Below are 15447 nucleotides of genomic sequence, written 5' to 3'. Positions count from 1 at the left end.
ATTTGACTTTTGGTGAATATGAATGCCTTGTAACTTGTACTTTCCTGATAGCTTCCATTTTAGGAAAGTTATGCCCAACATTTCAAATGTGCCCACAAGTCCCAAGTATTGCATGTATCTGCCATAAAATGTGGAAGCAACATAAACAGGTTTCCTTCAAAAGAAAAAAAACCCCAGTATAAAACAACATAAATCAAATAAATAACTTGTGACTTCAGCTTAAAAGAATCTGGATTTACTTTTAGCTCATTGAGACATTAAAAAGTTTTCATTTTAATGACAAAACTTTTTTGATACATGGCATTGTTCTGGTATAAACAACTCTATCTGTCAGTATATCACTTGTTATGTGATCAAGTTTGTCAAGGCACAGCTTGTTCATATTACAAGAACCAATTAGGTCTAGCGAATAAGGCACCAGGCTAGAAACCAGGAGACTGTGAATTCTATCCCACTTTAGGCAAGAAAGCCACCTGGGTGACTTTGGGTAGTCAGTCTCTCTCAACCCACAATGTTAGGCTAGTCCAGTGATGGTTAACCTTTTCGGCACTGAGTGCCGAAACTGGAATGCATGCGCCGGAACCCGGAAGAGAGCAGCTGGCCGGCATGCACGCATCCACGTGACGGAATCCGGAAGAGCAGCTGGCGATGGCAGGTGTGCCCACAGAGAGGGCTCTGTATGCCACCTCTGGCACGTGTGCCATAGGTTTGCCATCACAGGGCTAGTCCAACCAAGCTGATTGGTCAATTCCTGTCACAACCAATGGATCAATATTTGGTTTATTCCCCTCCCCCACCTGTCCGCCCCAAAAAAAACCCAGATTCTGCACTTGGGGGAAAATGCTAGGAAGGGGGGAACAAGCCTGTTCATATTGCAGTTTTTAATCAGATTTCTGATTTAATTCCTCTTAAAAGTTAGTGTTTTCTCAGCAGTCCTAGCAATCATTAACAAACCTTCAATAGAGAAAAGAATTGTCTTGTTTTGGGACCCATCTGAGGAAGAATATTGCTGGAAATTTTTTGCTTTGGCACCTGATGTGATAAATAGTTGCCCTCTTGCTACCAATCCAGTGGCAACCTGCAGTTATCCTGCCTTTCTTGTCTTAATGGCTTGAAGGATGCAATGAAGAATTGCACAATAAAAACTTTAACTGGAAGCCCTAGTTGTTTTTAATGTTCTTCAGCCTTAAAAATCCCATTCACATTGACTGGATTTTAGGATACCAAAGTATTTGACACTGTTTACTGCATTTGTCCTTGAAAAGCAAAGTACAAAAGTACAAAGTACAAAATGCTTCTACCTATTAAAATACAAGTGTTTCACTTTGGATGTTATGTTTTTTTCTTACTTTGCTTGTGCAAGCCATTCATATGACTTTGTCATCATATATTATTCTTTTATTTCCCCTCCTCCCTATTTCCTTTTTAGGGGACATAATGGGTTCACAGCAGAAATTCTACACATGAAATTTATGCTAATGTTATTCTACCTTTTTGAAGAAATATGGTTTTGATATGTGCATTCACGTTTTGAGCATATGAACCAATCGCCCAGTCTTTATGCTGTGACACAAAGTCAGTTCAATGTTATTTTTTGTACTATTATCAACTAAAACATCTTTTACCCATTTTTTTTTTTAAATCACACTTAAATTTCAAAAATTTATATTGAAAATAGTGATGCTGGTAAATGTCAAGTGTTGCGAGCTTGCCTATATAAATGCAGTACTCCCCAGAAATACTATATGTAAAATACGTTGCAGTTCTACATACACTTTTCAACAAAATGCAGTTAGAAGCCATAATTCTAGAATTATTACTTTTTTATGCAGAAATGAAATTGGGCATGATTGGTTCTGAGTGAAGCTTGAGAATGCATTCCCAAGATACACCGCTTAAATTCTGTGTCATGTTGGACAATCACTTATCTTCCTAGTGTGAATTTGATATTCTGGAGTTGCAAATACCAATTGGTAAATGTGAGATCTCTTTCCTTTAGCAGTGTCCTGGACAGTCCTAGCAGACTGGATGAAGAACATCGGTTAATTGCTCGGTATGCTGCCAGGTTAGCTGCTGAAGCTGGAAATGTGGTGAGCAATTGAATTTGTTTCTTGGCATCTGAGCTTTTATCTTCTTTTCTTTGATAATCAAGATACAAATGTGAGATGACTACCTAAGTTCCCAAATCCTTAGAAAACTAAATTAGCAGAAGGACACTAAACTAGGGCATCCTGAAATCACCTGTCTTGTGTAGGGTTCTATTAGCACAGCAGTGGCTCATGCTAATATTGTACAGTGTTTGTTAAAATGAATTGATATATCTCTATCTCTATCTCTATCTCTATCTCTATCTCTATCTCTATCTCTATCTCTATCTCTATCTCTATCTCTATCTCTATCTCTATCTCTATCTATCTATCTATCTATCTATCTATCTATCTATCTATCTATCTATCTATCTATCTATCTATCTGTAGCATTCATGCAGTAGGATCCTTGCAGTCTGTTTGTGATAATGTACCACAGAGCAAATGCATAGGATAGATCCCAAAGAAGAACTTGTGGATCACTACTTAAGTTAGTAGTGTGCTGCAGCTGCCAAAAAAGCAAACGCAGTTCTAGGCTGCATCAACAGAGGGATAGCATCAAGATCACAAGAAGTAATAGTACCACTCTATACTACACTAGTGAGACCACATTTGGAATGCTGCATCCAGATCTGGTCACTCCAATACAAAAAGGTCTGAGGTCCTAGAAAGAGTGCAGAGAAGAGCAACAAGATGATAAGGGGTCTTCATCATACAAGCCGTGGTGGTGCAGTATTGCAGGCTAATTCTGCAGACTGCCAGCAGTTCGATTCTCATTGACCGACTCAGCCTTCCATCCTTCCTAGGTTGGTAAATGAGGACCCAGATTGTTGGGGGCAATATACTAATTGTAAACTGCTTAGAGAAGGTTGTGTAAAGCACTGTGAAGCAGTATATAAATCTAAATGCTATTGTTATTGCTATACAATGAACTACTAAGGGAACTAGGTATGTTTAGACTCAGGGGAGACATGATAGCAATCTTCCAGTACTTGAAGAGTTGTCATAGGGAAGGAGTGGATTTGTTCTCCATAGTATCTGAGAGCAGGACAGGAAGCAATGGTGGAAGCTTATCAGAAGGAAATTCAAGCTGGAAATAAAGATGATTTCCTGATAGTGAGAATGATTCATCAATAGAACAGCTTGCCTCTCGGGCTTGTGGGTGCTCCATTGTTGAAGGTTTTCAAGAACAAATTAGACAACCATTTTTCCGGGATGGTATAAGGACTCCTGCCTTGAGCATGGAATTGAACTAAAAGACCTCCAAGATCCCTGCCAGCCCTATGATTCTATAAATTCCAATGAACAGTGCTGTGATACACTGTTAGTCGGGAGGAAACCAGATCAGGCAGAAATATCAGGCTGAGATATGTAGCATAGCTTTCTAGCATGGTGCTTCCATTGCTCTATCAGATCATGAAGACCATTTTTTCTGTCTCCTCATGACAACCCAATGCTAGGTATTGAGCATGCAGAATTCTCCATGGGTAAAGTGCACAGACACGTGCACGCACACACAAGCATACATTTTCAAAAAGGGAAAAGTCCACGTAATTGAAAGAATGAAAAATAAACAAGAATGTTACTATTAAAAATCATAGTATTTCAGAGTCCTGATATAAAAAAGATGTTGAGATTCTAAGAAAGAGTGCAGAGAAGAGCAGTAAGATAATTAGGGGATTGAACGCTAAACCATATGAAGAACGGTTTCAGGAATTGGGTATGTCTACTGTGTTTTCCCGAAAATATGACCTACCTTGAAAGTAAGTCCTAGCTTTGTTTGTACACGTGCATCCAATATAAGCCCTACCCCCAACATAAGCCCTAATTAAGACCCCACCCACTCCAGGGTACACGGGTAAAAATTAAGCTGGAGGGGGATGGGGTGTGTGTGGAGCTGCCTTATTACTTACCTTCGGACAGTTGCAGCCAGGCCTCACACACCCTGACACCTGCCTTGCTGGCCCATTTCTTCTGCAGCCTGCAAGGCTTTCTTGAAGGCCTCTGCAGCCAATAACAGAGCTCCGGAGCTCTGTTACCGGCTCCAAAGGCCTTCAGGAAAGCCTTGCCGACCACAGAAGAAGTTCCTTAAGGCCTCTGGACAGCGAAAAGGAGGCCAGGGGCGATGTGCGCAAGTGAGGTGAGTCAGTGGACAACATCCCCTCCCCCCACCAAAAAATAATGGTGCCTTTTTTGGGTGGCAAAAAAATATAAGACAGGGTCTTATTTTCGGGGAAACACAATAGGGTTTAGTGCACCCTGTTATTAACACAGCTGCCTGCAATTTCTGCTGGTTCGAATCTCTCCAAGGCTCAAGGTTGACTCAGCCTTCCATCCTTTCTAAGGTAGGTGAAATGAGGACCCAGTTTGTGGGGGCAATAAGCTGACTTTGTATAAAATATACAAAAGAATGAAGGCTATTGCTTAAAGCATTGTAAGCCGCCCTGAGTCTCCGGAGAAGGGCGGCATATAAATCAAAAAAAAAATTAAAAAAATTAAAAAAAAAATAGTTTAATGAAAAGAAGGACATAATAGCAGTGTTCCAATATCTAAGAGGCTGTCACAAAGAAGAGGGAGTCAAGCTATTCTCCAAAGCACCCGAAGGCAGGATAAGAAGCAATGGATGGAAACTAATCAAGGAGAGAACCAACCTAAAATTTCCAAAAAAATTTGTGACCATACAATTAATCAGTGGAATGATTTGCCTCCAGAAGTTGTGGGTGCTCAACACTGGAGGGTTTTTAAGAAGAGATTGAACAATGATTTGTGTAAAAGTATAGGGTTTCCTGCTTGAGCAGGCGGTTGGACTAGAAGACCTCTAAGGTCACTTTCAACTCTGTTATTTTGTTATTAATATTGTTACATTCTCTTGCTGGCAAGTTTAGAAATAGTACCATCCAAAGTCATTTTCCAACTGATTTATGGTTTTTGTTGCATTGAATGTCACTGAGCAATGTGTGTCCTGTGAGATGGGAGGTGTTTACATGTGACTCTGTATGCTCTTGAATATGAGTGTCACTTCTCACCTCTTGAGGATCGGTGTCCTTCAGTGGGTCAGCAAGATGGATGCTTTCTATTTTTATCAGCTCCTCAAGTCTTCCTGAGCAGACAGTTGTAGCAATCTGCTCAGGAAGACTTGAGGAGCTGATAAAAATAGAAAGCATTATACCTCTAGTTTACACAAACTAGAGGTATAAATGAAATGTGCCATGTCCCATATCTCTAAATTAAGATTTAAGGGAAGGACAGGTGTTTCCACTAAATCACATTTTAATTGATTATTAGTAAATTTTTAATTGCTAACAATGCACAACATTTATTTCCAAAAGTTTTGTTTCCTGAAAAACCTTTGGCGATTAGGATAGACCACTTTAAACTGAACACAAATATAATTTCAGAATGACTGTATCACATAGGAATCTTGAGAAATATGACATTACCTTTTAATGACTGTAATGTATTTAATCCCATGTTTCTAATACATTGCATGAGTTCAACAGGGCTAAAAGTGTTTTGCTGCTGATTTTTTATTGTATTCAATGTCTGGTGCATCTTACTACATTGTCCAACAATAGTCAGCCAGCATTGATGGATTCCAGTTGTCCTCATACTATTTTTCTATTGTGACAATGTTTTGGTGAAACCTTTCACCATGTTTGTTACTGCATGTAGATCTTTGGGAAAGAGGTCCAAGTGTGAATGCAGAAAATAAATCTTCGGTGATACGTTGCACTTCATGGTCTTGTATGCTGTAAGAAATTTGTCAACCAGCTGAATGTAATTTAATGCTCTGTAGTTGCCAAGAAAATTCTCAACAACATCCTTGAATGCTTTCCAACCAATTTTCCCTGACCCTATTAACAGATCTTTGAATTGTTTGTCATTGATGATGTATCTGATCTATGGACCAACAAAAATGCCTTTCTTAATCTTGACATCCATTATTCTTAGAAACACCTGTCTCATATAACAAAAACCTTCACCTTCCTTGTTCATTGCTTTCACAAAATTTTTCATCAGTACAAGTTTTTATGTGAGGTGGAGGCACAGATATCTTTGTTGGGACAATAAATAGTTGATGTGCCACGTTTTTCTGTCCTATCTTTTGGAGTGGCCATTTCTTTTTAATGTAATATGACTCTCTTGCATGGCTGTTCCATTCCCATACATATTAATAACAGTACTTTGTATATCCTAATTGCATTTCAAGGAGCAGAACCACTACTTTTAGATTGCCACAGATTTCCACAGGTGCATGTGGTGTACTGTATGTGCTTCAACAACAGTTCCATGTTTTCATATGTTTCTTTCATATGTGCAGCATAGGCAACAGGTATTGAAAGGTGTATATTGCTATTGTGTAACAAAACAAGCTTGAGAATTAATACTTATGGATCAATAGAGATGCCATTAAGGAAGATGATAGTTATTGCCAGGGGTAGACTTCAAAAAGTTTAGCAAAGGGTTCTCTGCCTGGTTACTGGGTGGGCGTGGCCATGGTGGCCATGGCCTAGTCAACCTCCTGCACCATGGCGGGGGGGGGGCGTTTTTGCCCTCCTCGAGCTCCAGAGGCTTTCCTCGAGTCTCTGGAAGGGCAAAAACAGCCTCCTCAGGCTCTGGAGGCCCTTCCTGAACTTCCGGCAGGCCCATTTTTTGCCCTCCCTGAGCCTCCACATGCGCCCTGCACATACCTGCATCCAAAACGGGCCTTGTGGGGACTCCTGGGAAGGGAGGGGCAGGGTGGACAGGGCCAGCCAGGAGTGGGATCTGGGGGTTCTCTGAACTGCACAGAATCTTAACTAGAGGTTCTCCCGAACCCCTGCGAACCCCCAGCAGCCCACCCCTGGTTATTGCTTGAGGTGATCTGGAGGAGAATGCTGTAAAAATGTTTTGTTACATGAGGAAGAGCAACAATAATCTTGTTTAATACTTGGCTATAGTTAGCTGGCTAAATGTTGAGACTTAGAATATGGCTGGGCAGATGTGATAACACTTCACTGTTTTGAGGTTTTTACAGTGTATCAGGTAGAATATTTAATGCTGGGAGTGCCTCTGGTTAAAATCATCAGATTGCATCAGATATAGCCCTGTTCACCCTTTATGGAACTGATACTCTAATCACAGCCAAAAAAAAAGAAGGTAAAATATTTTGTGGATTGAAAAAATCTTTAATTTTTGGTTCTTTTTTTAACCTGTATGGAGCACAATTTGTCCTCCCTTCTTTTGCTATATAGACTTTGAGGGGTAATACAGTTAGTGACCGTTCTTCAAACATGACTGTAATAAACATTTTAATTTTAAAAAATCCATTCCTACTAATGCTCACATTTATGACTGATTCAATTGGGACTGATGTTGCCTTCGATCCTGTAGGAAAAAGCTTCATCCCAATTCAGAACAGTAAAAACAAAACAATTGAAGAGTGCATTGAAGATGTATTGAATCAGGGATCATGGGGTGTTCTCAATAGGAGAAGATTTTAGGATCCAGAAGGCCAACTATCCCATGTTCTCTCATCATGTCAATTTCTTCTAACCAAGTTCTTCATTAAGTTTCTCTCTCTGTACATTTTTTCTTGCCATTCTTGCCAGATGTTGAGAAACTGCTCACCAAAACAATGTGAACATGGAACCAAGCAACTTTTTCTGAATTCTTTTATTAGCTTTTTCATGAGTTTTCTATGGAAGCATAAATCTGTGTGTCTCCATATACTCTAGGCAGAGTTGAGTCAGCATATTTAAATGTTGCCTGTTTTTCACCAGACACGGCCACCAATAGATCTGGGGTTCAATTTTGATGCCAACAAACAGCAAAGGCAACTGATAGCAGAACTGGAAAACAAGAACAGGTAAGATATTGGGAGGGAAGGGGAGAGAATGACAGCTTTTATGAGTTCTTAAGAAAGCAAACTTTCTTCATCCCTACCTAATTGGCTGAGCTGCCATAGTCCTGATTTTCCTCTCTCCATAGATCTTTCTTTCCTTCCTTCCTTCCTTCCTTCCTTCCTTCCTTCCTTCCGTCTGTCCGTCCTTCCTTCCCTGCTCATCTTAGATTCAAGGTGACTATATTTTAGGGAGATAGAGCTGGTTTGGTGGTTTTTTATGCAGTCCAAGCCACAAACTGAGTTTGCTGGATACTGATACTGATTGTAATCAGTGAGGCAAGTTTCTCATGTTTCTCTTAAGCCATATGCAAAATCCATCACTTTGATAATACGATTTCAGCCGTTTATATTTATTTCTTTAAAAGTTTTGTATGGCCACCCATCTTAGAGCACAACTCTGGGCAGCACCAAAACGTAAAACAAATACGTTTTATATTTTAAATATGCCTTATAATATACTAAGTGTATTAAAACAGTAGCAAAACTATGCCTCCGAAGCTGGAGGGGGAGGGGAGGGAAAACCTAGGTCATCCCATTTGCATGATGGCATGACTGCCTCACCTAGTATTTTCATCTCCTTTCTCACTGTGCCTTTTCCTCCCTAAAACATTAACTGCAACTTCCAGCCATCAATTTATCATTTTCAATGCAACTTTGGAACCATAAATAGTTTTACAAAGCAGCAAATATTTAGAGAACAAACTCCCCGAAGCTTGTAATGCTTATATATCTGATTTTCCTTCTCTTTTTCTTGTATTAAGAAATAATTTTCCTATAGCATTATAGAATCTTATGCTTAATAGGGTGTCTATGCTGTAAAAAGTGATCATTTTCCTTTAACCTTTCTTAGATAAATGTGACGTTGCTTGGGATGTTTGAGTTCCTATAGTAATAAGGGAGATACATATAGCATAAAAAGAGTCCTGCCGGATTAGACTATCAGCCCATCTAATCCAACATTCTGTGTCACACAAAGGTCTACTAGTTGTATTTGGGAAGCTCACAAGTCTGGAATAAATCAAAAGACCTCTTATATTGGTTGTTTGAGAACAACCAGTATATAATGGCACTTTATATGGGAGAGATGGGCAGCATAAAAAAATAATAAAATATAATAATTTCTGCCGCCTCTTTAGGCAGCAGGAAACAGTGGTCAATATTAATGGTTTTGATAAACTGATATTCAGTTCCTTTTTAAAAGTTATTCAGTTTGGGGTTGTTACTACCTCCAACGGCTGCCCTTGGTTTTTGCAATTTAATTGTGTGCTATGTGAGAAAATATTACTTTCTTTTTGTCTTGCAGTTAGTTTCAATACATGACCTTGAGTTTTAACACTGTAACAAAGGCAAATCTCTTCCATGTTATCTAAACCATGCAAGATTATATGTATCTGTAGTATACTTCCCTTTATTCTCTTTTCCAATCTAAAGAGCCCCAGGTGTTGTAATCTCCCTCTGTAGGGAGCCATTCCCCTAATCATTAGTTGCCCCTTTTTGCAAATTTTATAACACTATAATACTCTTTGTAAGGTGCAGTGAACAGAACTGAGCACAATACAGCAAATGTGATCTCAGCCCATAGATTTCTATAATAACATTATTATATAGACATTTCTGTTTCCAGTTCCCTTCCTAATGGTTTCAACCATGGGATTTGTCTTTTTTTTTATAGCAGCTGCACATAAGAGTGACTTTTTCATTAAGCTGTCAATCATGATTCCAACACCCTTTTCCTTGTCAGCCTCTACCAGTTTAGACTCTATTAATGTATAGGAGGATATCTTCGGAGTATCAACTCCAAAAGGTACATCCAGGGTATTTGAGTAAAAAAGAAGACCTGTGTTTAACTAATTTCACATTTACTTTTCTAGAGAAATACTGCAAGAAATTCAACGCCTCAGACTGGAACATGAACAGGCTTCCCAGCCAACACCTGAAAAAGCCCAGCAGAATCCAACTTTACTGGCTGAATTAAGGCTATTGCGGTAATCAACCAACCTCTCCCAAATTAATTTAAGATAGTGATTACAGAAGGGCAAGATAACAAATGAATGAAATTATCCTTTTATTAATCTTGAACAGGCAAAGGAAAGATGAATTGGAACAACGAATGTCTGCTCTTCAGGAAAGCCGAAGGGAACTGATGGTACAACTGGAAGGACTCATGAAGCTGCTCAAGGTACATCATGTCTGCACTCATCCTTTGGCCAATGTCTCTGCTATGCTAATTGGTCATTTGTGTTGGGAACTTCTATTTCAGTCCTTGGAGTGTGCTTTTTCAACTAATCTCTTCTTATCTGACATTTGAAGGGATTGAATTTGGGATTTGCTGCATACAAAACTTGTGCTCTTTCACCAGAGATGTTGGCCAGTATTCTGAGATGAATTAGTTCAGTTGCTGAAGCATATAGGAATAGCATAGATCTGAGATGGCTCTTTTGCTAGATTTTTGTCTTTGGTTAGTGGGAGTGAAGCTGCTTGTTCCAGCTTTTAGCACTTGCTGTGTTTTCCTCCCCACCACCATTCTTAATTGCTTCTTTCTGACCAAAAAAAAAAAGGTCCAGGTTTCTACTTGATGCAGGAACTCTAAAGCTAGATCATCTCAACAAAGGATTACCCAACATCTGCTAAAAGGCTCTTATGAGGAAGAACTCGCCCTATATCTTTAATTTAGGGAAGATTTTTTTTGATCTCCAAGGCTACAGTCTCTTGGTATAATCTATTGAGGGCTACATGCTAGGAGTGGCTGGAATTAGGGCCAAAGGTGGGTGGGACAATCTTTTCTCTCCATGCCTCTTCCAGTGGGACTGCTTGGGGAGGGATAGATGGTTTCGCAAGAGACCTGAACTAATTGCTTGCAGAGGGCTTTTGAAATTAGGTCGAGAGCTGCATGCAACTTTAGGGACAGAGCTTTTCTACCCTACTCAGCATAATTGATTTCATCGATGGTTTGCTGTTATTGATAGAAAAACCCATTGAAATCTGAAATCTCCTCTTATAATTGAAGTCCTTAAATACAACCATGCCCTCTGGGACAGCAGGCAGCAAGCCATTTTCTTTTTCTACTAAATCTTTGAAGATTCCTGTCCTGACCCTACTCAGTCTTTTTTTCATGTTCTGTCAGCATTTCCTCACAGGTTTTGTCTTCCATACTCCTGAACATTTTAGTTCCTAACATCTGAATCTGATCCACTGCACCTATAAAAATACTTATTTAATTTAGTACTTGAAGTATAGTCCTCAGATGGGTTGGAATATGGATTCTTTTCTGTGAGGGTCTTGAAGCATTACAGCACACTTCTTTTTATACTTTTTTTCACCATATGAAGATAGACCAAGAGTGTTTAATTATTTGAGTGGTTTGCATTTGTCCAATGAATTAATAACATGTTTTCACAGAATTTGGGGATGTTCTACTGAACCAACAAGATTTTCTCTTATCATTCGTTCAGATCAAAGTTTAGGGCCATTAGGAATTTTAAAACGGATTGCTTCATAAGATTAATAAATTTTCAGGTATAAGTAGTCAATGTCAACTTGTTATATATTATACTATACATTAACTCTGATATCATACCAAGTTGCTTTGAATAACAATTGCTAGGGAGAAGATATAAAACAAACTAATTGTCTTTGTGATTTGTTTTGTGGACTTCCCTTATAAACTTCTTTGATCATTGGGGGAACAAAATGTTTGATTCAAATGAACTTATGTCTTATCTGGCAAATTCTTGTGTTTTCATGTGACCATAAATCCTCTAGGTGTGAGACACTGACAAGAAAAAACCCAGGGCCTGGCAGTGTTTTATATGATCCCTATTCCTTGTGCCTTTGTGTGTTTTGTCACATTGGTGTTCCCTCTAATACTCAACTGTGTTTGCATTTTCAAGATAACAATTGTCCCTTTCTTTTTTCTTTTTCTCTCATGTTCCAATTACAATTCTCTATAGGAAGAAGAACAAAAACAGGCAGTAAGTTAACAGCCTTGACACTCGTTTTTCTTTGATTCTGCATGAAACGTTTGGGTGTTGTGTTGGTCATGATGGGGTTGGATGCAAATAAATTGAGCGGCGTAGAGTCGCATTTTGCTATCATCTTCATTCCTGAGCAACCTTTTCTGTTCTCTATGAAGCATGAGCTTATTAACTCTTGACACAACTACTTCCCATCTCAAATGAAATTTGTTGCCTGACAGTATAACTAACCTTCTTCCGGGTTTTTAAATGTATATATCTGACGAGAATTAGAGGTTCAGTCCTTGTTGTATATTCTGGTGGCTTTCTTTGGCCTGAGGTCTCTGATAGCAACTTTTTCCCTTTATGAATCAGGTTGCATTTACCTGATGGTCATGAATACATGCATAAAAATGATTGTTCTGGGCTTCGGAGGCCCTGAGCCTTGCAAGCTTGAGAAGAGCTCAGCAAAGCTCCAACTTTCAATGGCTCAGAAGGAGGAGCAAGTGCCTTCTTTCCTCAAGATGTCCTTCATCCCAGCTCAGTATTAACTCTGAATACACTCCAGAGGGAGCCCTTTTTCTTTCCTAAGCAAGCAGCCATTACTGCAGCAGCTCTGTTTATGGCAGAATTGATTTAAACTTCAGGAAATACAAGACACTAAAAACTGATTTTGGGAAAATTAGACATATTTGCTATATCTGGAAATAAATCTTATGATAGATCCATCACTGAAGCAAATGTACTTCCAGAAACCCTAAATTAAAAGTTTACTCTGCTGACTTTAAGAATAGAATAGAATAGAATAGAATAGAATAGAATAGAATAGAATAGAATAGAATAGAATAGAATAGAATAGAATAGAATAGAATAGAAGAATAGAATAGAATAGAATAGAATAGAATAGAATAGAATAGAATAGAATAGAATAGAATAGAATAGAATAGAATAGAATAGAATAGAATAGAATAGAATAGAATCTTTATTGGCCAAGTGTGATTGGACACACAAGGAATTTGTCTTGGTGCATACGCTCTCAGTGTACATAAAAGAAAAGATATATTAGTCAAGAATCATAAGATACAACACTTAATGTCAGTCATAGGGAAACAGTCAATATAAATCATAAGGATACCAGCAACAAGGTTACAGTCATACAGTCATAAGTGGGAGGAGATGGGTGATAGGAACAATGAGAAGATTAATTGTAGTGCAAACTTAGTAACTTTAAGCTAAGATAACTTCCATCTGTACTATTAGTGCAAATCTAGTGCATTCTAATGCCTGATAGTTTCTCATTCTGCCCATTTGTTCTTATGGTCTGTCAACATAGAGCCAAATGGAAGGTAGTACTTTTAGTCTGTCAAATGTATTTGAAGGTAAAGATCAAAGAGACTTGTTTGCTACAATTGTCTTCTTAATTTCCTCTGCCCCCACAATACCATTAGCTCATTTGCTCTTGTCTGCTCTCTGGATAGGGTAAATACCTATCAAGTAAGAAAAGAAAATAAATGTTTATTTTAATTAATTTAAAATACTTATATGGCCACCTATGTTACATATGACTTCAAGTGGCTAACAACAATTAAAATATTAACCATAAAACAAAGAAAAATGATAACAATCAACACCATTACGATATCAAAGTCTCAGTAAAATAAAAGCAAAAACATGCAAATCATATAATTTATTTATTTATTTATTATTATTTAAATTTTTATACCGCCCTTCTCCCGAGGGACTCAGGGCGGTGCACAGCCACAATAAAATACGTATATCCATAAAATTTAAAAACAATTTAAAACATATTAAATAATTTGGCCCAGATTAAAAACTAAAACACCCATTAAAATTCGTTATTAAGCCAGCCCAGCCTGTTGAAACAGTAAAGTCTTAAGGGTCCGGCGAAAGGTACGTAGGTCAGGGATCAGGTTCATTTAACATCCTGGTCAAAGCTTGGTAGAAATGTCAGATCTTTAAAGCTTATTGAAGTCCAGACTATCTGTATTCTGTGTGGAATGGTGTTCCATAAGGCAGTCAAAGAGAAAGCATATATCCTGGATTTCATCATTTATCATTTTTTTCCTGACCAGAAGCTTCCAAATATTCTTCAAGGGCAGCCCATGTGATGTATATTATAGTAGTCCAGACAGGAGGTGACTAAAGAATGAGTAACCGTAAGTTGATTTCCCAGCAGGAGCCTACATGGCCACCGGCCCACTTCTTCTGCTTGCTCACAACCGCAACAGAGCAGGAGGTTGTGGTGTGATGGTGCTGCGGCCGCAAGGCGAGGCAGGTGCCGGGATATGGATGGCCTGGCTGCAGGGGCCCTGAGGTAAACTGGTGTGGGGCAACTCCATCACCCCCACGTTGCGTCGGTGGCACTAACTTGCTACATAGCCTGCCCCACCACGAGCAAGCAGAAGAATTGGGCCTCCTGTACATGGAAAAAAATAAGGCATGCCCTGAAAAGAAGCCCTAGTTTTGGGGTCCAAAAGAAAATAAGACCTGGTCTTATTTTTGGGGAAACATGGGTAGATTTGTACAAAGGCCCTCTTGGCTACAATTATCACCTCCCCTTTGAATAGGAGCTATAAGTCCAGGAGGACACCTCCCCCCCCCCCCCTAGTTTCATACCAATTCTGGTTGGGAGAATGCATCCTCGTTCAGAGTTGAAAGGGAACAGGTGAAAATACTCCAGCTGCAGAAGGCCTCAAGAGCTATAGCCAGAGGAACCCCTCTCTCCTTCCTTCAGAGAAGCATTCACCATTACACAGGCCCAACCATATATCACCTCCCAGGTGGTGGTAACCAACCAGAGAAGGGACATTGATTTAAAGCAAATGTGACTGAATAAATGTGACCTTGATGGCCTTGTTCACTTCACAGGACAAATCAGCTAAAATCTTTCTGAAATAATGAGGCAAGACTGCCTCTTACACAATTACATAAATTAATCCAAGCAACTACAGATGTTGAATATAGACCTTGCAATGGCTTTGCAGAGGTTCCTTTGGTCCCTCCTTAACTAGAACATACCAAGTCATCCTAATCAGGACTACTGTTTGCCTGTCCTCTTCACTGAATCACTGAAGATTATACTATGTATCTCCTATGCTATGGAAGAGAAAATATGCATAAAAATTGAAGATTTGCTGTTCAGGCAATCACGTGTGGATTGGCTGTTCCATATGTGATGTAAACAAATCCAGAGATGAATTAATTTGGTTCCAGTGTTACCAATGCTCGTTCAAACTTATGAAAAGATCCATCTTTTAGAGCACATCTGAAGAGGTTTTGACATAATTTCTTTCCAGAACATGAAAGATAGGACTGTTGTTCTGAATTGCTACCCCAGCTTGCCTTTTTTCCCCTTGATTCCCAACTCATCCATTCACTAAGCAGTCTTTTAAGTCTCGAATTCTATACCCCATGAAATATGAGACATCTTGGCTACACCTCCTAAAATAGAAGTCCCAATAACAAAAGGACAGGGATGCTTGATTTGATTATGAGAGAGATT

At 39.0% G+C, this 15447-nt stretch overlaps 1 protein-coding gene across 1 annotated transcript in view; it reads left to right on the top strand.

Annotated features, from left to right (window-relative positions):
- Nucleotides 1-15447, top strand: part of DTNB (dystrobrevin beta) — a 115747-nt gene that overhangs the window by 81126 nt on the left and 19174 nt on the right. The window contains exons 12-16 of the mRNA XM_070946856.1: nt 2003-2090; nt 7850-7935; nt 9843-9956; nt 10054-10150; nt 11922-11942. Of these exons, the coding sequence (XP_070802957.1) occupies nt 2003-2090; nt 7850-7935; nt 9843-9956; nt 10054-10150; nt 11922-11942 (406 nt within the window). The remainder of the gene's footprint in view (nt 1-2002; nt 2091-7849; nt 7936-9842; nt 9957-10053; nt 10151-11921; nt 11943-15447) is intronic.

Source organism: Pituophis catenifer, unplaced genomic scaffold (genome assembly GCF_029215685.1).
Source record: "Pituophis catenifer annectens isolate HBS135680 unplaced genomic scaffold, rPitCat1.0.hap2 SCAF_1, whole genome shotgun sequence".
Taxonomy (NCBI): domain Eukaryota; kingdom Metazoa; phylum Chordata; class Lepidosauria; order Squamata; family Colubridae; genus Pituophis; species Pituophis catenifer.
The sequence above is the reverse complement of the archived record's forward strand: the minus strand, read 5'-3'. Positions and strand labels throughout refer to the sequence as shown.